The sequence below is a fragment of the Aegilops tauschii genome, chromosome 4 (assembly GCF_002575655.3).
Source record: "Aegilops tauschii subsp. strangulata cultivar AL8/78 chromosome 4, Aet v6.0, whole genome shotgun sequence".
Lineage (NCBI taxonomy): Eukaryota > Viridiplantae > Streptophyta > Magnoliopsida > Poales > Poaceae > Aegilops > Aegilops tauschii.
This window is the reverse complement of record NC_053038.3, coordinates 509092396-509117015: the sequence shown is the minus strand read 5'-3', so window position 1 is coordinate 509117015 and position 24620 is coordinate 509092396. Positions and strand designations below refer to the sequence as shown.

General features: G+C 49.4%; 4 protein-coding genes across 4 annotated transcripts; 2 read left to right on the top strand and 2 right to left on the bottom strand.

The window, feature by feature from the left end:
• Positions 1-638: 638 nt before the first annotated feature.
• LOC109782888 (GDSL esterase/lipase At5g37690) lies at positions 639-2381 on the top strand. Its single transcript, XM_020341523.4, has 4 exons — positions 639-913; positions 993-1123; positions 1270-1512; positions 1708-2381. Exons 1-4 carry the CDS (start codon positions 658-660, stop codon positions 2200-2202), a joined length of 1125 nt encoding a protein of 374 aa, XP_020197112.2. The 5' UTR covers positions 639-657; the 3' UTR covers positions 2203-2381.
• A 2520-nt stretch (positions 2382-4901) lies between these two features.
• On the top strand, positions 4902-9005 carry LOC109782886 (uncharacterized). The gene is made up of 2 exons (XM_020341522.3): positions 4902-5969; positions 6210-9005. The coding sequence occupies exons 1-2, from the start codon at positions 4924-4926 to the stop codon at positions 7966-7968; spliced, it is 2805 nt and encodes a 934-aa protein (XP_020197111.1). The 5' UTR covers positions 4902-4923; the 3' UTR covers positions 7969-9005.
• A 1985-nt stretch (positions 9006-10990) lies between these two features.
• On the bottom strand, positions 10991-15828 carry LOC109782890 (phenylacetaldehyde reductase). Its single transcript, XM_020341525.4, has 6 exons — positions 15524-15828; positions 13539-13708; positions 13264-13452; positions 11945-12107; positions 11481-11670; positions 10991-11243 (listed from the first exon to the last, which is right to left on the bottom strand). The coding sequence occupies exons 1-6, from the start codon at positions 15684-15686 to the stop codon at positions 11099-11101; spliced, it is 1020 nt and encodes a 339-aa protein (XP_020197114.1). The 5' UTR covers positions 15687-15828; the 3' UTR covers positions 10991-11098.
• A 7316-nt stretch (positions 15829-23144) lies between these two features.
• On the bottom strand, positions 23145-24131 carry LOC141022026 (uncharacterized). The gene has a single exon (XM_073497902.1). It carries the CDS (start codon positions 24129-24131, stop codon positions 23145-23147), a length of 987 nt encoding a protein of 328 aa, XP_073354003.1.
• Positions 24132-24620: the final 489 nt, after the last annotated feature.

Here is a 24620-nt window from a genome sequence, read left to right as displayed (position 1 = left end):
TTATATGTATACCCGAGATTGAAACTTGTTCGAAGTTGTATATGGTCATCCATCCTAATTGTGTATGGAAACTTGTTCGAAATTGTATATGGTCACCCGAGATTGAATATATATTATATATTCCTCTTGAATTCTTCTTGTTTGAAATTTCATATGCATGTATATAATAGCGTAGAATATGTGTACTGAAACTTCATCAAAATTAAAATAAAACACAAAATAAAATATAAAAGAAATAAAACACTACAAATTAAAAAGAAACCAGGTTTAGGGGGGCTAAAACCCTAAACCTGCGGAGGAGGCCTTTAGTCCCGGTTAGCCACGAGAACCGGGACTAAAGGTCCTCCGCCCCGACGGACCCCTGGCGCCCACGTGGACGGGCCTTTAGTCCCGGTTAGCCACGAGAACCGGGACTAAAGCCTTTAGTCGCGGTTCGTAAGAGACGCGACTAAAGGGGGTCTTTAGTCGCGCATATTTAGTGCCGGTTGCACAGCCGGGACTAAAGGCCTTTGCGAACCGGGACTAAAGGGCTTTTTTCTACCAGTGTATCCACTCAACGGTAAGATTTGCTATCAAAACAAGCACGTTGGGCTGACCACTACTAGTCTGGGAATATAAGCAGTTTCCCCTTGCCATTACCTACCTTAATTGCAGTCAATGAAGGGTGTTGTTGCTGGCCTTGTCATGGTGCTCAGTGCTCTCGCCGGTCTCCGGCCTGGCAAGACTACGAGAGCTGTGCCGGCGGTCTACGTGCTCGGGGATTCGTCTCTGGACGTGGGCAACAACAATTACCTGCCGGGGAACAGTGTCCCAAGGGCCAACAAGCCCTTCCATGGCGTCGACTTCCCTGGACCCGGAGGACCAAGGCCCACCGGAAGGTTCAGCAATGGCTACAATGTGGCCGACTTCATTGGTACGTCCGTCAATCGATCATATCATTTGTTGGTATAAAGCAAAGACATGTTAGTTGGTGATGTTACTCGTGGATGCAGCCAAGAATCTGGGGTTCGAGAGGAGCCCCCCGGCTTATCTGTCGCTGAAATCGCATCGTCGTCTGATCCGGACTGCTCTCCTCAGAGGCGTAAGCTATGCATCTGGAGGAGCTGGGATTCTCGATTCAACGGTAAGTACTACTGGCTATCCTTTGGAGGAGTACTAATTAATCCCTTGATTAATTGATTTATACGTACTTCCAAGCTATCCTTTGGCAACTTTCAATGTATTATCATTTGACTTGGCGTGCCCGTGCGTGTGGCCGGCCGGATGCAGGGCGCCGGAAACAACATCCCGTTGTCGAAGCAGGTCGAATACTTCCATTCGACAAGAGCGGCGATGGAGGCCAAGCTGGGCTCCGGCGTGGTGACCGACCTGCTCGCGGAATCCTTCTTCCTCATCGGCATCGGCAGCAACGACCTGATACAGTTCGTCACGGCGAAGAACAAGTCGGCGACACAGAGCGACGTGGCCGCGCTCTACGGCAGCCTCATCTCCAACTACTCCGCCACCATCACGGTAACTTGTAATTAAGCATGCGCGGGCATGAGCAACCTGCTAGTACAGTTATTTACCTCGTTGAACATCCATCGATGCTGCATTATCACTCCAGCTCTCGTAGGCGACAACATGTCAAGATCAGCCAGCTGCTACGTTAGGTATCAGTACATGCTTAATCATGGGCACCAACCATTTCTGATTTCCGATGCACAGGATCTGTACATGATGGGCGCGAGGAAGGTCGGCATCATCAACGCGGGCCTGTCTGGGTGTATCCCAATGGCCCGCGCGGACGACGCGACCGGCGCATGCAACGACGGCACAAACGAGCTCGCGGCCGGGTTCAATGGCGCCCTCGAGTCCTTCCTCGCCGACCTAGCGCCCAGGCTGCCGGGCCTGGCCTACTCCCTCGCCGACGGCTTCGCCCACAGGCAAGTCCTCATCGCCGACCCGCAGGCTGCAGGCTTCGTGAGCGCGACCAGCGCGTGCTGCGGGAGCGGGAGGCTCGGTGGGGAGGGCGATTGCCTGCCGACGTCGAACATCTGCCGCCACCGTGATGGCTACGTCTACTGGGACTGGGTGCATGCGACACAGCGGGCCGCTAAGATGGCCGCCGAGGCGTTCTTCCATGGCCCGGCGCAGTTTACCATGCCTCTTACTTTCAAGCAGCTGGCAGAGAAGAAAGGGGCCGACCTAATGGAACAATAAACATCCGGTGTTCTAGTATAATTTGCTCAGAGAGGACTTGGTTATGTCTCGGTCGGTATTATATTCGTATGATCTTGCATGAAGATCTGTGTAATTTCTTTTCTTTTTTCTTCTTATATACTATGAGACTGGCTATGTGCCAGTTGTCTGAATAAAATTGGGGATCATTCACTTTTTCACCGCCGCACTCACGTACGTACACAAGCTGCATGCGTGCATGCTCACGAACACATGCCCAACACCTAGACCCAGGCTGCATGCATGCATGCTGCACGCCCCCAGGCTACCATATTGGAGTTGACACACCATCTCTTGGCAACGATCTTAATTACATGCATATATAAGCCTAAGCACATCCTGCATCAAGATCCATGGTTGTACTGTTTAATGTTTAAACTGATTAGAAATTATTTTACTTTCGTGTACATCTAGCTATTGTGACATGCTTAAATAGTGTCACATGATCCTACCATAGGAAAAAAAATTAAACGATTACAACTATTTGATATGCGTTTGGAAAATGGGCATTAAGTCAAATTGCTCTCCACCACCCGATGAAGATCCAAAGGCTCAACCGCCTTCTTATTCTCCCTATACAAATACTAAAATAAAATCATGTAGAAAAAAACCACAAAAAGAAATACTCCCATTTACTTCTTTTAGAAAAAACAAAATTTCTGGTCAAAATAGTGTGAAGGCCTAGAATAGCAATAATTTTCATTTTTTTTTCATGAAGTCAACGCAGGTTTTTTATTCGTGAAATTTTACATATTCCCTCCTTTTTTATATACAAGGCCACAAACTCATATTACATGCACCAATGTAAAATTTAAGGTAATGCCTGCTTTACAATTTAGTTTTTCTCTACGTTTACTAGGATCATTAATACGCCACATGCATGCAAGGAAACTGAGTGGAGGAGTAGTTGATTGTCATTATGACTGCATGCATGCAAGTATTAAACAGGTTGCTAATACGGAAAAATATAATTAATTTTGCCTCAATTACTGTTGGTGTCCTTGTATAGATGCAAATGTATATTCCATAGTGACCTCGTATAAGTAAATGGGCGGAGTATTGGTGCAAAAAAAGTTAAGTTTATTCTAAAAAAACTTCTAAACTTTTTTGTCTTTTATTTTATTTGTTCATTTTTTTTCTCATATGAGGTATATATACACCCAGAAATCAAAGAGTATTTCCCGAAGGATAAATTGCCATAATGCTACATCCACATCTGGTTTATAGAGATTGTACGGAGCCTTCCATAATAAGAGCATCTCCAACAGCTGTCGAACGCGCCGCGCGCTAAAAACTATTTTGCCGCGCGCCCATCGCCTGATTTGGCGCGGTGTGCAGCGCTGGCTCCTGCAGCCGTGCTAAAATGCAGCGCGCACGACTCTCGCATAAACAACATATGCATTCCAAAAACAGAAGCAAAAAGATCAAACACAAACAAAAATAAATCAAAATAAATAGTTCAATTTCGTTATTACAACTCAAACAAACAGTTTATCGTTCAATACAACAAATAGTGCAATAAACACAACAAATAGTTCAACAATACAATATCGAACGTATAAATCATGATGCTCTTTGTCGTCCATTCCATGCCCACCACTCCTCAATGAGATCCTTCTGAAGATCGTTATGCGCTGCGGGATGTCGAATGGCATGATAGGAGGCAACAAAACGGGCCACCCTTTCAGCCCTCCGTCGCACTCGCACGGGATGTCCCAAGAGCTCATACTGAGAGTAGTCTACATCTTGGCCATGCTCATTCTCGATTATCATGTTATGCATGATCACACAAGCGTGCATGATGTACCAAAGCATTTTCTGATCCCAAAATTTAGCCGGTCCTCTCACAATAGCAAATTGGGCTTGCAAAATCTTAAAAACGCTCTCCACATCTTTTCTAGCAGCCGCCTGAGCATTGTGCAAATCAAAATTGGGCTTGCAAGATTTTTCTTACCTTGCGGGCGCCGAGCGGCAGCGAGCACCCGGGCGCTGTTCGTCGGAGGACGGACGCGCGCGAGGGGCGGCGGTGACTAGAGGGGGGCGGAGAAGCCGCCGCAGCGCGGGGATAGGTCGGGGAAGTGCCGGAACGGTCGCCGGATGGCGCGGTCGGCGCGGCGCCGCGGCTGAGGGGGGGGGGGGGGTGAGTTGCAAGCGAGCGCGCGGGAGCGGGCGCAGCAAATAAGCGGCGCGCGATGAAGTTTCAACCCGCGCGCTGAACTAGATATGCCGCGCGCGCAGTTTTTGCGCGCCCGCTGGAACCAGCATACCGATTGCGCACGTGCTAAAATGGGCAATTTTGCGGCGCGGCGCTAATTTGGCGCGGCTGTTGGAGATGCTCTAACTCCATAAATGCCCCCCCCCCCCCCCCCCCCCACTGATTTCACTGGGTGGGGCCCCTTCCTTTTTCTTCTCTAACCAAATCTTGCCATGTCATATTGTCCGTACATTCCCTTACAAATCCCCTGTAGATGTAGCTTTCTCGCCAAATTGAGCTTTATCTGAGTGAGCATCCCATTCTTTGTGCGCGGAGAGGGAGTTATGGGAAGCTACAATGTGTAAGCAACCTGTGCCTTTCAGTGATTCGTTTCCAAAAGAAGACACCTACGGACACTCCATCGCCATGAACCCACCATTCGCGGAACGAGCACAGCATATAGGAGTGGAGTATACATTACCTAGTGACTGTATTCCCGACCGGCAATCATGGCGACGGAGCCGACAGAGGACATCGAGTTCCTCTGGAAGTGGCGCAAGTACCTGCTGCTGCTCGCCACGCTGGTCGCTAGCGTCACCTACGTGGCCGGCCTCAACCCGCCGGGCGGCATCAGGTCCGAGGATGGAGGCAACGAGCCAGAGTACCGCGCCGGCGCCGTCCACCCGCATCCGCCGGCACCGGCAGCCCCGGCGCCCGCGGTCTACCCGTTCCGCGTCGGCGATCCAGTGCTCGTGCACACCTACTCGCGCCGGTACACCGCTTTCTTCTACTCCAACGCGACCGCCTTCGTCGCGTCGCTGGTGGTCATCATGTTCCTGCTGGACCGGCGCATCAGCGGCAACCGCGTGGGCCTCACCGTGCTCCGCTCCGCCATGCTGCTCGACCTGCTCGCGCTCATGGCCGCCTTCGCCGCCGGGAGCTGCCGCAACGTGTTCGCCTCCATCTACGTCTCCGCGCTCTTCGGCCTCGTCTTCGCCTACGTCGCCGTCCACGTCTACGCGGAAACGCGTGGGAAGAAAATACCGGTGGACTCGTGTGCTTGGCGGAGCCCCGAGGAGGAGAAGCGCCTCAAGGAGCGCCGCAAGTTCCTCCTGCTGCTCGCCACCTTCGCCACGCCGCTGACGTACGGCGCGGGGCTGGCGCCGCCGGGAGGCTTCTGGAGCGAGACCAGGCCGGGGCATCGCGCCGGCGCCCCGCTGCTGCACGACGGACCCTACAAGATCCGCTACCACGCCTTCTTCTACGCCAACGCCAACTCCTTCGTCGCCTCCCTCGCCATCATCATGCTCCTCGCCAGCTCCTACGCGCTGCCCGTGTGCGTCCTGGTGGAGCTGCTGGGCCTCATGGCCGCGTACGCCGCCGGGAGCTGCCGGTGGATCACCACCACCGTGTACATCATATTCCTCGTCGGCGCCGTTTTCCTCTACATTCTACTGCAGGTGGTCATCGCCGGGCACACCAAGGGCATGTTCACGAAATGCCGTCGACGCATCTGCCGCATACTGACCTGCGCCGACCTGCCGCCGCCAGACACGTACGTAAATGTAATCAAGCTCACACCCCGTTGATCTACACATACAGTGCGAGCTTCATCTCCACTTTTTTTTGTCAGTTTTGCTAGAACTCATCTAGATGAGATACTCATTCACCTTTTATAGCCATTGAATGTGTGCTGACGTGGGTTGTACCTGTTTTTGTTTCAACGTGAATGAGACCAAATTATATGTCATCTAAATGAATTCTAGGCATTCCCTTTTTTTGTCCCTATATATAGGGAAAAGAACCAGCCGCCACCGGAGCCGGACACGCTGCCGGAGAATGCTATTGTTAATGCCCCGCAAGAACAAGGAGGAGAAACGGGGACATCCGACGCCGGCATTGCCAAGCCTGGAGAGAATGTGGAGGAGTCACGGTCGCTTCTGCTGCTGCTGGCGACGCTGGCCGCGACAGTGACCTACCAGGCAGGGCTGAGCCCGCCCGGCGGCGTCTGGCCGGAAGGGCGTCCGGGGCACACCGCGGGGAACCCAGTTCTCCATGACATGGACCCCAAGAGGTACAAGGCGTTCTACCACTGCAACACGGCGGCCTTCGTCGCGTCTCTGGTGGTCATCGTCATCGTCCAGAGCAAGGAGCTGAGCTGGGGCGCCGTAGTCAGGCGCGCCGCCCTCAACACGGTCATGATACTAGACTTGTTCGGCCTCATGGGCGCCTATGTTGCCGGGAGCTGCCGGGATACCACCACCACCATCTACGTCGCCGTCTTCGTCTACTCCATCGCCAAGGTCGTGGCGTTCTCGGCTAAGCGGCGCCAAATCAAGCTGGTTCAATGGGTGCAAAGCCTGTCCATGAAGGTTGCTGGGTGCCTCAACCTTTCCCAGCCCGGGTCCGGGAATCCTGACGACCTTGAGAGGAAGCGCAAGTTCTTGCTGCAGCTTGCCATCCTCGCCGCCACCGTCACGTACCAGACCGGATTGAACCCACCGGGTGGGTTTTGGACGAAGAGCAACGGGAACAAGTTGGTCACTGCCGGCGACCCAATCCTCCTCGACTACTACGGGGTCAGGTTCTTCTATTGCAACGCGACGGGGTTCATGGCGTCCGTCGCCGTCATTCTCCTCTTGGTGAACCAGACGCTGTCCAAGGGGGGCATTCGGAGCAACGCCCTCCATGTCTGCATCATGACCGGGCTGCTGGGCCTCATGGGCGCATATGCTGCAGGCAGCTGCCGGAAACTGCGCACCTCCATCTATGTCTTTGCGCTCGTGGCCGCCGTGGTCGCCTTCCTCTTCCTGCAGATCATAATTTACGTGTCCGCACACCGAGTCCGTTCGTCAGAGCTGCCATGGGTTCCGAAGTGGTCCTTGTTCGAGACGCTGTCGACGGGGCCGGGCGGTGGCGGCCGCAAGAACAAAAGCAAGGAGATCACCGCCGAAGATAAACGGGAAAGCGAGAGGTACCTGAAGCGCAAGTACCTGATGTTGCTCGGCATCCTCGCGGCCAGCGTGACGTACCAGGCGGGTCTCGCGCCTCCCGGAGGCACGTGGGGTGACGACGACACCCCGTCGTTGTCCCCGTCGTCGTCCCCGTCGGCACACCCGCCCACCGTCGCCGGCAACCCGATCCTGCTTGACTTCAACGCTGCACGGTACCAAGCATTCTTCTACTGCAACGCGACTTCCTTTGTGGCCTCCGTCGTCGTCATCCTGCTGCTGCTGCAGCGCACCGTGAAGAAGCAGCAGCCCGGCGCGCCGCTGCGGACGTTGCAGACCGCCGTGGTGCTGGACCTGCTCGGCCTGCTTGGCGCGTACGCCGTCGGCAGCTGCAGGGACTGGGAGACGTCTGCCTACGTCATCGCGCTCGTAGCCGTCGTGGTCGTCTTCATTGCGCTGCACGTGCTGTTGTCGTTCGACATCGTGTTTAACAAGGCCAGGAAGCTACTGCCGAGGAAATACTTTGGAGGTGGCAACGATGTTGAGGCCCAGCCCAGGAATCCCGATCAGGCCAGCCGCCATGACAGCATGGAGAATGCCTAGTTTATGTTTTCTTTGCTTGTTTGCGTTCTTTTGATTCCCAATGCGTGCGCCACAGGTTCCATTTGATGTGTCTTGTATGTGGAGCAATGAACAAGTATTTGTAAATTTTGATTAACTCAATCCAATTCAATTGTTCATTTCTTTTAGTTGGAGGGAATTCTGGGGACATGTTTATTTTCGCTTTATTGCTTCACTACATCATAAGTTGAATCAACGGTGAAGATTAGAATGTACCTCCTCAAATGGAAGGGCACGGTCGTCTAGCAATAATTAATTTTTCTAATTTGCTAAATTCAGTTGACTCAGACTTGGTTATGCATCAGTTAATGCTATACTCCTCGGATCTTACACGGAGATCCGTGTTTTAGTTTTTTCTTCTTTTTTGTATGTTATCTGTATCTAAACACGATGATGTTACTAGACCGAGACTTGGTTAAAGTATCGGTCGACTAAGATCTAGTCACACCCTTAACTTTTCAATTTTGTTAAATCTCAATAGATTCAGACTTTGTTATGTCTCGGTGATGCTATATTCCTTAGATCTTACACAAAAATCCATGCAAATTTTACTCTTTTTTTGTTATTTCTCCCATTTCTTTTTCATTTGTTATTTGTATCTAAACATGGTGATGTCACTTGACCGAGATATGGTCAAGTATCAATCATCAGTTGACTGAGTCTAATCACACCTTTAACTTTTTGATTTTGGTAAATCTCAGTTTACTTGGATTTAGTTATGTCCGAGGCGATGCTATATTCCTTAGATCTTACATAGAGATCCATGCCATTTTTTATATTTAGTTCTTTTTTCATTTTATATGTTATTTGTATCTAAACAAGATGATGTCACTAGACTGAGACTTGGTTAAGTATTAGTCGACTGAGATCTAGTCACACCCTTAAGTTTTTTTATTTGGCAAAATCTCAGTTGACTCAAACTTAGTTATCTCTCAGTCGCTACTACATTCCTTAGATCTTACATGTAGATCTGTGAAAATTTCTTTTTAGTTTTTTTTCTTTCTATATGTTATTTGTATTTAAACATGATGATGTCACAGAGAGACTTGGTTAAGTATCAGCCGAGTGGGATCTAGTCACACTCTTAACTTTTTAATACAGTATATCTCCTTTAAACACCCGTTTGAACCCAAGTTTCCATCGATGTACGTAGTCTCTCTCTATATGCGCGCGCGCGGGGGGGGGGGGGGGGGGGGGGTCTTTCTCTGTTTTACGTTCTACTTTGTGGTTCACAGCAGGACGACATCGCGTCGTAAACTCCATGGCGATCCCCTCCACAACTCCAATCTACGTCATGAGGCTCGGACAAGATATCCAGCAGATGCTCCGCCTGAGAAGATGAGTAGTAGTATAGTCTCGTTGAAGTGCGGCGGGTCACCGGGGTCGTTCGTTCTGGCAAAAGCGTAATGTACAAATATGAGCCACTCACTGACTGTGGGTAGTCCATCTCGTCCTCGAGCCCTCTCAACGTTGACATGGCATGGATGACGTTTGGGTTGCTCCAACAGACCATGTACATTCGGGCATCGGTTGGACGGTGCACGCCTTTAGTGTCAAAAAACTTCTTACATTACGGGACAAAGTGAGTATCAATCATCTGGCCGATCCACGTGTTTCGTTGGTCGCCTCGAGTAACCGCCACATTTATGTGGGCCCGTCACTGTTTTGATCCCTCTTCTCCTTATCTCTAATAGCGTTGTCTTAGCCACACGTTTCTCCCACCTAAACGCACCCCTTCGCTCCTTCCCTTTCTCCTACCTCTATCTCTCTCCTGGGTCTCGTCTGCGGTTGGCTTTCGCTGTCCTTAGATGGTTGTCTTGGATGCGCTTTTAGCAATAGCTCCCGCCCAACTAGTGTTGTTGCGAAGGGACAGTTGATGTTAAGTTTAATGAGGGGCCACAAGTCAAAGGTTGTCAATATTAACAGAACCAAGAATCATAAATTAACACTGATCCAACAACCTTATGAATTATTGCGCTAACTATCATATTGCAGCCATCTTTTAGAAGTTGCTCCCTCCGTTCCTTTATATAAGGTGTATTTGTTTTTTGATAAAATTCCAGAATGTAAGGTGCATTTCTTCTAATTCCTCATAATCCCTTGTTAGCCCTCCAGAAAAAGGGAAAGTATCTCTCTCCTGATTGTATGTATCTCTCCTTGTAGCAAAAGAAAGAAAGTATTTCTCCGTCAATTGCATGTATCGCTTACTTTACTGGACTAACTGATTTACTTGCCACTAACAAACAAATTTGCCAAGGGTAATTTCATCGTAACATGTCTATAATTATGTGCCTTGATCACCGTGCCAAAAATAATGCACTTTACATAAAGGAACGGAGGGAGCAACTTCTAGTATATATCAGAACGTCTGTGCGTATGATACTTCTATGTACTCCCTCCGTTCCAAAATAGATGACTCAACTTTGTACTAACTATTGTATAAAGTTAATACAAAGTTAGGTCATCTATTTTGGAACGGAGGGAGTACAATTTATGTCCGATAATCAATCCAATGGCATGCTGTAATTTTGTTCTACGGAATGTCTATGCACACAACCTTTTAGGCCCAACCTGCACACGACACTATGATCCGTGTCTCATTTTTCAAGTGGCAACTTGATCCACGGTGGTTAACTAGCGTCAGCCAGGTATTGTGAAAAAACGTCGGGCGCCTAGCACTACTCTTTGTTCTAAGCATGGATGCTTCTGAGTGCATCATCACACCAATCGGACACATTATATCATTTGCATGTACTTGAGTTGATGACTAGCATAGATAAGGTGATTAGTTGGGTGACGTTATGTGCACATGCTTTTCTTCGTCAGAGAACTTGTGTGTGTGCACATGACGTGGTCGACGCACTTGCACAAGTGTTCTGATGCATACATTCAGTTATCGAGGAAATCAAATACGGTTATGCACAATTAAGTTGTTGAGAAAAGCAAGCCAAGGTGGTCTAGAGTGTGGAGGTATAGAATTGTAAATATAAACTGGGACATCATAGACAACAAGTGTAACATTTAAATTAGTAGAGAGTAGGTATAGCAGGGATTTAAACCTCATCAAATAAACATAAGCATTTTATTTGTATATTTCCACTGATATCTCGACTCAGAATTCAAAGAAACCCCTTTCTTTTAAGCTCTCGATAGTCTCTTTAATAGTTGTCTCGAGAGGAATCAGTTCGACACCCAAGCTTCTTATCTTGTCCGTCGATACTTGGTAGGTTGGAAAAAGTGGCTCGTCATCTCCACGCCTGCGAAGAAGAAATAAACAAAATATTTACTGAGCTATGCAAATGAACCACTTTAGCAGTTATGGTGGTGTTATAGTAGTATTGTGGAATGACATTTTTTAATTATATTTAGTCACTTGAAAAAATATTTAAAATAAACAACAGGAATATCCAGCATTGTACAACATACAACCGGGGCGCTTAACCAACGCACGGGGGCATTATTTGAGAGACTGCTTGCAAAGAATGTCCACTTACTTGTATGGGAGTGGAATGTTCGGATACATCTTGCTTATGATCTTGACAAGCTCCAAGTAGTGAGCAACTCTTTCAACAATGCAATATCTTCCATCTGCTGAAGGAACTTCATATGCAAGGATATGTGCCAGTGCCACATCTTTTACATTTACCCATCCATGGGCAATATTAGGGTATGTAGAAGATGACCCTACATGAAAATGAGAAGAAAAAAAGAGTACCGTAACCAAAACAGATCGAACGTATTTCCCGTATTCGAAGTGCTTAAAAGATTCCCCATTAAAAAATTAATAGGATTAACATGACATAATACACGGCAGCTTTATTTTGAAAATATGTGTCAAATGCATTTTATCTTGACATAAATATGCGTTAAATGCATTTTATCTTGTTTGTGTTACCACAAGATTAGTTATTGGTGTTTTATTTTGAAAATAACACAAAAAATGGGTCAAACCACGTACCATTGATTAGATTTAAGATTACTTCAACACTAGCATTCAGTGTAGGCTGCAGCAGGGGACCGATGACCATTGTTGGGTGCATTACAACTATTTCAAGTTCATTATCTTTGGAGAACTTCCACGCAGCCTCCTCTGCAAGGGTCTTGGACAAGACATACCATTGCTGAAGGAGAACAAAGTTGAGGAATTTTTTTTAGTGAGAACTCTTATATATGGCCCATATGCATATTTTCAAATATAAATAAAAGAAGATTTTGAGAAGGATAAATAAAAGATGATGAAATGAAGCAAAGCAAGAAACTTGAGTATTGTCTCCACTTTGTCAAGCTAGATTGACAAAAGCACGAAATCTCTTCTACAAGGCAAAAATCACAACTAATTAAACTTACATGTTCGATACAAGAAATCAAATGCTTATCCCGATGTAAAATGATATGCTCATGTTGATAAGTGCAGGCGCGGGATTCTTAGTGAAGTGAACAAGTATCCATCGGAACGTTCATTTGATTACAAAGTTGTATATATTCTTCAGAACGAGTTTGACATGCCCCCAATGGACCCGTGCATAGGCTGTTTCGCAACTGCAGTTGCTTAGTAGTGATGGAATCAACTATATGAATATTAATTTTCACAAAAATAATAATATAAATGTTACTTGACCACGTAGGACTCTGTCAAAAAAGAAACAATTAGAGATATCTTTCTTCAGTGCATGTTTGGTCATGCTACATGATCAATCATTGAGGTGATCTCTAAGTTTTATCCACTCATACTGTCTTGAATATGTTTGACACTTGACTATGTGGCCTTAGTAACAACATTATAGCCTTATCTAAGTGAGGGGTTGCGGCTTTACTTTGGTCGCTTTGGCTAGAAATGATGTGGATTTTAACCCAAAAAAGTCCTCGTTTGTGTTGCAAGTTACCTATGAGTGCATGTGCACATTGGCTCTGGGCATGGTCTGCTATTCCAACTATTTAGGTGGCCTATGCGCGTGGGGAGAAAGATGTCCGACAACATTTTTACCCTACATGGCTTTGCAGTCTATCAATGGGCGCTCCGGCCGGCTTTATACCCATTTTTCTGTATGTTACCTTGTGTGTTGTATCGGTTGTGCATCTTTCTGCAAAGGCTGGGTGTGAACTCGCATTGACTATATCATCTTGATACGATATTAGAGTAAATAAAAACGTCCTTTATGGAGAAAAGAAACCACATGGATCTCTGACATAAATGCTACTAGCAGAACAAGATCAGTTGGCAGTGAATTACCAAGACCGCAAATAGTTTTGGGACAATTAATAAAGGCGTGTAGTTACCTGGTGCTTTTCACATAGCTCTGGAACTGAAAACCATGTCTCGTCAACAATTACATCAGGGGTCCTTGGTTTCCCGTTAAAGGTAACAGCAGCCATGGACGATGTTATGACCACTCTTTTGACAGAAGCTTTCTTGCAGGAACGCAGAACGTTAAGTGTTCCACTGACTGCTGCTTCAAGTAACTCAGCCTGATATTTATAATATATATGAGAGAATATGATTAGTGAAAATATGTTTATTAAATATGCAAAGAAATATCACATTAGTAATTAACCTTGGGATCTTTGATAGTGAAGAAAACTGGAGAAGCCGCATGGAAGACACACTCGCAACCGTCAATGGCAGCATCGAAAGAGCCTTCTTCTAACAAGTTTGCATTGAACAGCTGCAGCCTATCGTTTGCTCCATCAAGAGCACGCAGGTGCCATGTTTTATCTGGGTCAGCTGAAAAAAGTGATGGATAGATCATATTAGTAGACTGCAATGCATATGACTGTTAATTCATCCCTGCTACCGTCACTACATATAGCTAGCTAGCTTGTCCATGTGTCTCGCCCCTACCTTCCTGGAGAGCGGCGTTTTGGTGCTCTGGTGCATTTGCATCCACGTGAACGGTGAATTAAGAAAAACAATTTGAAAATCTGATTTTTTTTTTATGCATGAAAGATAAGAGATTGTTCTAGGTGTGACATCCGTGGAGCTCAGAGCTCGGTACAAAAAAAAACTCAGAGATCCTTGGATGTCATCTAAGCACGAAAAGTTGCAAGCACGTAGCAGAGTCTCTCCTCTTTTTTTTTGTGAGAATCAGGGAGGGGAGGGGTTCCCCACCTGAATATATTACTCAAAGTGGGCAGAATACCAGAGTGGTGATCCAGTTTATAAGGAAAACCGGATCAAAAAACTTAACAAATTGACCCTGTTTATAAGGGAAACCGGGCCGAAAACCGTACAAGGCACGGCCTAGCTGGCAGACATAAGACCATCACCATGAGAGACAAGTGGATGTGGGGGTCGTCGAGAGATCACAATACCAGGACTTTGCAAACAGCCGAACGCATCGGCGGGCATACCGGCCCCATGGCACAACTCAGGAGCATCCACAATCAACGAGTGTCATCCCAGACACGAACCTTGACTGGGGCTCCGTCACAGAAAAACGGAACGAATAGCAGTTTGAGAGGCATCTTGCGCCATCCTTGAGCAAAGATGGGTCGAGATAACACAAAGAGCACCAAGCTCGCCGCAACACAACGGTAACCATGAGAGGGTCTTGAGCAACCATTATCAACCTGAGCCGCACGAGAACACCACCGTAGACGAAGAGCTTCAATCAACCGAGACCATCCATGACGCCTCAAAGCTATTGGTGCAGCCGAAAGGCAACGAGCGACCGAGTCCACACCCAGACGAAGAGTCACACGCAGCCGAGTCTACATCACAACAGCGGCACCGCCGGCGAAGCCGAAGGGCATCAAGGAGCCGAGTCTACACCCGGATTGCTTCTTCGAGCACACCAGCGCAAGCCGGCCGCGCCACCACCACCGTCCAACCCGCAGTGAGCAGCCACCACACAATCGACCAAGCTGATGCCTTCAGAAAGGAATGCGACGCGAAAAGCGCCGCCATCGGCCGTTCCGGACAGACCAGGAACATGGGTTTCCCCAGGAGCCTCGAAGGGGGAGTCACCATGACAACGATGCCCCCAAGGAGGTAAGCGGCACCCGCGGGCGTCACCATCGCCGGCTCTGGCAGGAGCAGTGGCTTTCGCCCAAATGAGCAGACCACCTCCAAGGAGCACCGGTAGACTGTGAATCGCTGCTCCCTGCACCACCACAGAGCAAGAGTCACTGCAGCCCGCCGCCGCACGTGACCAAATCCGGACCACCGCAGGCCAGATCCACCACAGTCAACCGCACCTCGGGGAGACCACCGGCGGCCAACCACCAGAACGAGGCGACAGATCCATCGATGGCCTTCCGGACACACAGCCATCGGACAGCGCAAGCCACCGCAGTCTCTCCTCTTTGGTGCGCTTTTCTTAATATTTCTTAGAAATCTTTTAATATTCTATTCGAATGTACTGTTTATCGAAAGCATCTGAGCTCAGGATCAGAGTTGGATCTCTGATCTTACCGTAAGTTTAGCAAATATTTTAGCAAAAACAGGTACTACCGTGGGAGAGCAAGTGTGGGCACGTGGGAGGATAGGCTTTCCAACGAATGAGTGGACAGATAGATAGATGCTCCAGACTTGACTCACCGGTGTCCCGGACGGTGCCGTGGACGGTGTAGCCGCGATCGAGAAGGAGCTTGACGATCCAGGACGCGATATACCCGGAGGCGCCGGTGACGCAGACGACCTTCCCCGCAGCCCTGGAGCTCCCCTCCTCCACGTTCGATCCTTCTTGCTGCTTCTCTGCCATGGCCAAGTCTCTTTCGGAATACCTTACCTACAGGAGGAGGAGCAGGTTTTTGTTGGTGCCAAGCAAGCGCCATCCATGTCCACGCAGCGGTTTAGCAGAGTCTCTCCAGTAGCAGCAGCAACCACTCGTTCGAAATCCTGAACGCGAGCCGGGCCAGCCTCATCCGAAGTAAGATGGTTTTTTTTTTTTTACAATTTTCTTTTTTAGAACGAAGACACTAGAAGCGTCCGGCTTTAAATTAATAAAGCCCACAACTAAGGCAGCATCACAAACAGAGTCCTAGAACATCGAATACGAGCACGGAGGCTCAGGCCACGCCGACGCGGAGTCACAAGAGTTTTAAAACAGGCCAAAAAAAAGCACGCAGCGAGGCAGATACAAGGCCCGAAGCCAGAGCATAGAGTACGCAGGCTCGCTCGCGTGACAAAAGGGCCACTTCACGGCATAGAAGTGGCGGATGGCTCCCTAGCCAAAACGTAGACATGGCGAAGACGATTTTGCGCTTGCTTCAGTTTCTCAGCATCCTTGCGCCTCCCCAACGGACTCCACTGCTGCAGGAAAAGGTTGCATTTGTAAATTATGTTAGCAGGGTGTGATGGGAAGATTCCCTCGATCGCTAGTTTGTTTCTAGTGAGCCAGATAGCCCAGGCCAAGGCTCCGATGCAGCTCCAAAGCACATGTTTGTTGCCTCCCTGTACAGAGTCTACTATGGCCGCGAGGTCGGAGGCCGACCGAGGGTCCCAGGAAGTATTGGCCGCTGCACGAACGGCGCTCCAAGCAAAACGTGCCAGCGGACAGCGGAAGAATACGTGGTTCGCATCCTCCGTGACGCTACATATCGCACATAGGCCGGTCGACGGGCCATTGCGTTTGGCGACGTTAGCCGAAGTGGGCAGTCTATTGCGAAACAGTTGCCAAAAAAACACCTTAATATTCAGCGGGAGGCGCGAGTTCCACAAGCCCTTCGGCACCTGAAAGGACGGGCCCTGACATAGCTTACGGTAAAGTGACTTGACCGAAAACTTGCCGGACGGGGTTAGGGCCCAGGTCACTGTGTCCGCGGACGTGGACAACGACACCGGCTCGGTGAGAGCAAGCAACTCTGTTAGGTGTGCTTGTTCTGTCCCCGTTAACTCTCGTCGGAAATGGATCACCGGGGGGGGGGGGGGGGGGGGGGAGAGGCAAGTGCCGTGGCAATAGTTTGCTCCGGGTTGACAGCCAGAGCGTAAAGGTCGTGGAATTCCGACCAAAGGGGTTGGGATCCCACCCAATGGTCTAGCCAGAAACGGGCTGAACGGCCGTTGCCAATGGAGAACTTGGCTCCCAGTGCAAAGGACGGTCGGACCGCTTGAAGATCGTTCCAGAAAGGAGATCCCCTTGCCACACCCTCAAAAAAATTCCCATTCGGGAAGTACTTGGCACGCAACAGGTCAACCCACAGACCTGTCGCCCCCTGCGAAAGCTTCCATATCCATTGCACATAAGTGCAATGTTTAAGATTCTGGTATTTGTGATCCCGAGACTCCCAGGTCTTTGGGACGGCAGACCGCAGCCCATTTAACCATGTGGTACTTGCGTTTGGGTCCCGATCCTTCCCAAAAGAAACGAGACCGAGGTGTGTCCATCTTGGCATGAACCCCTTCTGCCAGGAGGAACAAACCCATAGCAAATTGCGGCAGCGAGGAGAGGCTCGCGTTCGTGAGAACCAGCCTAGCTGCAGAGGATAGGAACTTCCCCCTCCACGGACATACCCGCCCTCCTACCTTGGTCCAGAGCGGAGCCCACCCGTCGATCGTGATGCGTTTGGCATCCAACGGGAGACCCAGGTAGGTAAACGGGAGTTTGCCTAGTTTGCAATTGAGCAGGTCCGCAATGCGCCTACCTTCTTGCGCCTCCAGACCCATAGGCATCACTTCACACTTGTGGAAGTTAATTTTAAGCCCCGACATGAGTTCGAAGCTAATTAGCAGGGCTTTGACCGTGGCCACACTATGGAGTTCGGGTTGGAACAACAATAGCGTATCGTCCGCGTATTGCATGTGTGATATCCCCCCTGGGATGAGGTGTCCCAACACCCCTTTTATGTGCCATGTGTCACGCCCAAGATGCGACCCTATCCTAAAGGAACACGAAGGTCCCACCAAGGATAGAAGCGCATCTTGAAGACGCTTTTGCAAGGTGGATATCATTACATCAACATTACATAACATATGGGGATACATACAAAGGCATACACATTCCGCAAGAATACATCAATACATCAAACATAAGCTCAACATCCGACTACGGATGAAACATAAACAGAAACTCAAACGATATCCACCCTGCTAGCCCAGGCTGCCGACCTGGAACCTATCCCCTGATCGAAGAAGAAACAGAAGAAGAACTCCAAACAAGTAAACATCGCTCTCGCGTCATGATCATCGTACACCTGTACCTGCAACTGGTGGTGTAGTAATCTGTGAGCCACGAGGACTCAGCAATCCCATTACCATGGGTATCAAGACTAGCAAAGCTTAATGGGAAAGAAAAGGATAAGGTGGTGAGGTTGCAGCAGCGACTAAGCAAGATATGGTGGCTAACTTACGCAAATGAGAGCGAGAAGAGAAGCAAAGGAACGGTCATGAAACTAGCAATGATCAAGAAGTGATCCTGAACTCCTACTTACGTCAAACATAACCCATAAACCGTGTGCACTTCCCGGACTCCGCCGAGAAGAGACCATCACGGCTACACACGCGGTTGATGCGTTTTAATTAAGGTCCAGTGTCAAGTTATCTACAACCGGATATTAACAAATTCCCATCTGCCACATAACCGCGGGCACGGCTTTCGAAAGATAATACCCTGCAGGGGTGTCCCAACTTAGCCCATGATAAGCTCTCACGGTCAACGAAGGATATTCCTTCTCCCGGGAAGACCCGATCAGTCTCGGAATCCCAGTTACAAGACATTTCGACAATGGTAAAACAAAACCAGCAAAGCCGCCCGATGCGCCGACATCCCGATAGGAGCTGCACATATCTCGTTCTCAGGGCAACACCGGATGAGCAATCCGTACAACTAAAACCAGACCTCAAGTTTCCCCGAGGTGGCGCTGCAAGGGGCTCTAGTTCGGACCAACACTTAGACAAGCATTGGCCCGGGGGGGCTAAATAAAGATGACCCTCGAGAGAGCGACTCCCAAGGGAAAAATAGGTGGTGGTGAGGCAAATGTAAAACCAAGGTTGGGCCTTGCTGGAAGAGTTTTATTCAAAGCGAACTATCAAGGGGGTCCCATAAATCACCCAACCGTGTAAGGAACGCAAAATCCGGGAACATAACATCGGTATGACGGAAACTAGGGCGGCAAGAGTGGAACAAAACACCAGGCATAAGGCCGAGCCTTCCACCCTTTACCAAGTATATAGATGCATTAATAATATAAGAGATATTGTGATATCCCAACATAAACATAATCCAACATGGAGCAATCTTCATCTTCACCTGCAACTAACAACGCTATAAGAGGGGCTGAGCAAAGCGGTAACATAGCCAAACAATGGTTTGCTAGGAAGGGTGGCAAAGGTTAGAGGTTCATGGCAATTTGGGAGGCTTGAAGAGCAAGTGAATAGGTAGCGCAGCAAAGTGATAGAACGAAGCAACTAGTATAGCAATGATAGTAATGAGATCCAAGGTGAGGGTCATCTTGCCTGAAATCCCGCTAGGAAGAAGAACGAGTCCATGAAGAAGATGAAGCCACGAAGACAAACGAATCCTCACGATCGCAACGACACGGGAACTATCGAGAAGAAGCACACAACCAGGTAAACACACCACACATGAACAAGGCATGATGCTCAACCAAGAAAGATGCATGACAAAGCTATATGAAGCTACTCATGACGAGGGATGATGCATACAAGATTAACACACCAAGGCAAGTTTAAATGAGGCCGGAAACAACATATAACAAATCCGGTAAGTTCTCATATGCAAATTTCGAAATTGGTCCAGAACTGAACAAGCATTAAGTTGAAGTTGTTAAACGGCAAGTTAAACAGCACCATGATGATCTACACGAAATTCTAGTCAAGTTACATATAAAGTTCATTAGATTCGGAGCTACGGGCTAAAAGATATGAACAAAACAAGATAAACATGGCATTGATGCAAAATGCATACAAACATCAAGCAAACACCTCAACACAAGGATGCAACATGATAATATGAGACTACATGCAAAACTAAGCAAGTTTCATTTAGAGCATGATCAAAACGGAGCAACGGTGCAACACACACTCCAAACAAGACATAGCAACAATCTGTCCAAAACAGCATCTAGGCATAAAGCAAGCCTCAAAACAATATGCTACAGCAACTCAACATGAAAACAAAAGGCATGGACATGATGTACAGGTAAAGCACAACAAAACATGAACACTGAGCTATCTCCAGAAATCACTAGAACAAGCTCAAAAGGACATGGCAAGATTGCAAAAGAAAAAACAGGTTCACAGACTGATAGAAATTACTGGACATGACAGAAACAGCATCAGGTAGCAATGTTCAGAGCACGAAATCAACATGCTACAGGAACTGATCATAGCAAAAAAAGGCATGGTATGAATCTACTCAAAGCATATAACACATGTCCCTTACTGACCATAAGTCAAAAAGGAACAGAAGATATGATGGCAACCATGTAAACATAGCAAGTTTCGTTATCAGGTTTCAGACTTGGCAGAAAACAGAGCATGGCAGAAACAATAATATGAAGGCATGTTGGTGAGCTTGATGCACTCACCACAAAGCAATGCATGACAAAACAAGCATACCTACAGCAAGATGGCATATTTATGAAGCTATCCATGGCAAGAGCGAGAACATAGCATGAATGGATCAACTACAATAAGCTTGGCAAAATTTCATATCATGTTAAGAATCTGCCAGAAATATTTTATAGCAAAAGTAGAGCAAGATTGAGTCATGCTATGGCACTCCATAATTGCAAACAAGGGCAGGAATGGATCAATTACAATAATAGATACAAAACATCCTTAATGAACATCTCCAGAATGTGCATGGATCTCACTGTAGCATCGAGTTTACATGGCAACAAAATAACAGCAGTCACAGACTTGGAGAAATTACTGTCTCTGAAATCAGAAACATTACGGAGCCTACTTTGCATGCTTGTGCTAGTCACCACAGAGACCACAAAAATACATGTCATACACCCTTGGAAAGATGGCATAGCATACTTCAAAACACATGTAGAGCTCATGCCCATAAGATGCACAGATTAAATGATACAAAAATGACAGATCACCAAGTTCTGCTAAGAACCAGAAGATAACAGCAACTAGCCCTCTTGCAACAGAGATTTGGGCATTAAGATGACCTCTAATGAACATGGTGCAATTGAACAAAATGAAGAGCATCATGAGACGAACAATTTGACATATCATACATGCATAATGGATCTACGAGCAGAAAGTTACACCAGGTCAAACAAGTGCACATATTGTGAAGAATCTGGGACTTAGAAATAATAACGACCTCGGGGGGGGGGGGGGGGGGACGAAGTCAATGCGGGGTCGTTCTGGATCGGGCGCCGGCTCGCCGGATCCGAAGCGGCGGCGGCCGGAGTGGAGGGGAAGCGAGGCCAGGCAGCGGCGGGGCGATGGCCGGCGGCAGAGCGGGCGCCGGCGGCGGGGTCGAGGCAGTCGCGGGCGGCGGGGACGGGCTCCGCGGCGGCGGCGGCCGAGGTGGGTGGTGAGGCGGCGGCGGCCACGGCGCGGGGCGGTGCCGGCGGGCGGCGGCGCGACGGCACGAGGAGGCGGTGGGGCTGGAGCGGCGGCGGGGAGCTCGGCCACGGGCGGCGGCGACTCGGGCCCCACGGGCCGGCTGCGGGCCGCGCGGGCCGGCGGCGGCGGAGGAGAGAGAGGCGGGGTGAGGTGGCGCGCGCCGGTTGGCTGAGGCAGCGGAGAAGGCGACGTGGCAGCTTGCTATTGGCTGGAGTGAGGTGGCGGGTGGACATGTCCGGCGCGGACGAATTTGTCCGGCGGCGCGAGGTGGAAGACGCTAGGGTTTCATCCGCGAATTTCGGGAGGGCACACATATATATAGGCAGAGGGAGCTAGGAGAGTCCAAACGGGGTGCGGTTTTCGCCCACGCGATCGTGATCGAATGACCGAGAGCATGGCGGAGACTTAGAGGTGTTTTGGGGCTGTTTGAAAAGGGGGTTTTGCTGCAACACACAAACGGACTTTGCGGTTACCCGGTTAACCGTTAGAGTACCAAACGACCTCCAAATGGAACGAAACTTGACCGGTGGTCTACCGGTGGTATACCAAGGCCACTTGACAAGACTCGGTCCATTCCGAGAACGTATGACACCCGCTCACGAAAAGAGGCAAAAGGGGGCGCCGGGGAACATATGAGTGTCGGATTGCAAAACGGACAACGGGGAAATGCTCGGATGCATGAGACGAACACGTATGCAAATGCAATGCACATGATGACATGATATGAAATGCAGATGATGACGTGGCAAAAATGCAACACGCAAGCAGATGACAAGGCAAGGACAGCGAATAACTGGCAGACACCTGGCGCATCGGATCCGGGGCGTTACACCCTGCCTCCATGGCTTTCCGCAGCATAGCCGCCAACGCGTCGGCGACAAAATTGAACAAGAGCGGTGACATGGGATCGCCTTGGCGCAAGCCGCGCTTGTTCCTGAAGAAGTGCCCTACTTCTCCATTCACCGAGACCGCAGTTTGGCCCCCCGAGACCAATTGCATGACTCGATGCACCCACACCGGCGAGAAGCCTCGACTGGTGAGAATCTGACGGAGGAAATCCCAATTGACGCGGTCGTAGGCCTTCTCGAAATCTAATTTGAGGAGAATCGCAGGTTCGTGCGTGCGCTTAAGCTCGTGAAGGGTCTCTTGCAAAGCTAACGGCCCTCCAAAATGTGTCTACCACGTATGAACGCAGATTGAGAACGACTTATGGTGCGGTGTGCGATCGGCGTGAGCCTTGTGGCGCAGCCTTTGGCACAGATTTTAAACGGTACGTTAATGAGCGCGATGGGTCTGTACTGGCGAATGTTGTCTGCCCAGACACTTTCGGGATTAACGAGAGCACGCCGTAGTTTAGCCTAGCGATGTCCACGAAACCACGCATGAAGCCGTTACACACATCGTATATGGGGTCGCGCAGCAATGGCCAAAAGTGTTTAAACATCGCCACCGGCCACCCATCCAGCCCCGGAGCCGTGTCTGATTTCGTGCTAAGGAGTGCATCGTCTATCTCCTTAGGTAGAAACGCGAGCCCCAACTCTTCGTTCTCGCTATCTAGGACCTTTTGAGACGGGAGCCAGACGTCCGCTCTCAGACGCGCGCGTTGAGCCTCGTCGGTCCCCATCAGACTAATATAAAAGTCGTAGATATGCTGGGTAATATCCGATTGCTATAGAAGTAGCCCCTGCTCTGTCTGTAACCTAAGAATTGAGCATTTCCTGCGCCGGCCGTTCGCGTACTCGTGGAAATACTTAGTGTTCGCATCGCCTTTGAGCGTCCACTTGAGGCCTCCCGTACGCCTCCAATATTCCTCCTCGGATCGCAGCAGTGCTTCGACTTGCCCTTCCAAGGCATATCGATGCGCCCATTGTTGCTCAGAGAATGGTCGCGTGTCTGCTTGGTTGTCGAGCATTTCTATTTCGTCGAGGAGCCTCGCCCTAAGGACCTTGTCGTCACACCCCTGGTTCGCGCCCCACCCCTTTAGGCTTGCGAGGAGGCGACCCCCAACAGCGATCCAAAACTCCATTGGGCCGCGTTGCTGGCCTGTGAGTTGGACACGTCGCATCCATCTCTCCCTAAAGATGGTGTCGAAATCAGGAACCTCAAACCACGCGGTTTCAAAGAAGAAACACGGGCTACGGTGAATCCTATCTTCCCCTGAAGATAAGATGAGGGGAACATGGTCCGATCTGATCCTTGTTTCAACAAGGAGCGAACATAAGGGAAACACCACTTCCCAGTCCAGAGACATGAAAGCACGATCCAGGACGGATCGCACCGGGGCTAGTTGCTTGTTAGTCCAAGTATATCTCGCCCCAGTTCTGGCCACTTCCCTAAGTGCCATAGACGCTATAGCGTTGTTGAACATGGCCACCCTTGGCCAATTGATGTTGTCGTTGTTTTTATCTGCACCCGAACGAATCAGGTTAAAGTCACCACCCACCATTAGAGGGATCTGTGATGTAGATACCGCCATCACCTTGGCTTCAAGTTCTCCCAAGAACTCGGTCGAGCGTGAGTGATCTGCTGGTCCATAGACTTGCACGATCACGAGCTCGCGAAGCGACGCTCGCACGCGGATGTTGGCAGCAATGAAGAAACTGTCAACCTCCCAGGTCAACACCTCGAACGTGGAGCTGCAGAAACCGAGCAGCATGCCACCCGAATGGCCATTTGCCGGGCTATGGTGCCAAACAAAGCGCTCGAGGGGGTCTATAGCTAAGATATCTTGATGCCGGAACTCTGACTTGATCGTTTCCTGGAGCCCTACGATATATATAGCTTCTTTCCTAATATATTCTCTTAATTGGATGCGCCGACCCGAGTGGCCGAAGCCACGAATGTTCCATAAAACTGCACGCATCTAAATGACGCGGTTTCGCAGGCGCACCCCCTGGAGGTGATCGTCTTGGCCACGCGCCTCACCTTGCCGCAGCGAGGCAAGGGAGGAGCAGCAACCTCTGTTGCTGTCTCCCCATCGGGCCGGATCGCTAGTGACGCCGAGGGCTCAGCCTCAACTGCCAAACGGTCCGCATGTTGAGCAGCCGCCGCTGCCAGCGCCGCCTGCGCCATCTCCTTCACACGAATCAACGAGATGAGCTCACTCACCCAGCCCTCACCCATCGGTTCCACCCCACTCTCCCCC

Coding starts and splice junctions, on each gene's coding strand:
- LOC109782886 (XM_020341522.3), top strand. CDS start 4,924: ATGGCGACGGAGCCGACAGAGGACATCGAGTTCCTCTGGAAGTGGCGC. Junction 5,970..6,209: donor GACCTGCCGCCGCCAGACAC/GTACGTAAATGT, acceptor CCCTATATATAG/GGAAAAGAACCAGCCGCCAC.
- LOC141022026 (XM_073497902.1), bottom strand. CDS start 24,131: ATGCTGCTCGGTTTCTGCAGCTCCACGTTCGAGGTGTTGACCTGGGAG.
- LOC109782890 (XM_020341525.4), bottom strand. CDS start 15,686: ATGGCAGAGAAGCAGCAAGAAGGATCGAACGTGGAGGAGGGGAGCTCC. Junction 13,453..13,538: donor TCACTATCAAAGATCCCAAG/GTTAATTACTAA, acceptor TATAAATATCAG/GCTGAGTTACTTGAAGCAGC. Junction 12,108..13,263: donor AGCTATGTGAAAAGCACCAG/GTAACTACACGC, acceptor GTTCTCCTTCAG/CAATGGTATGTCTTGTCCAA.
- LOC109782888 (XM_020341523.4), top strand. CDS start 658: ATGAAGGGTGTTGTTGCTGGCCTTGTCATGGTGCTCAGTGCTCTCGCC. Junction 914..992: donor CAATGTGGCCGACTTCATTG/GTACGTCCGTCA, acceptor TCGTGGATGCAG/CCAAGAATCTGGGGTTCGAG. Junction 1,124..1,269: donor CTGGGATTCTCGATTCAACG/GTAAGTACTACT, acceptor GGCCGGATGCAG/GGCGCCGGAAACAACATCCC.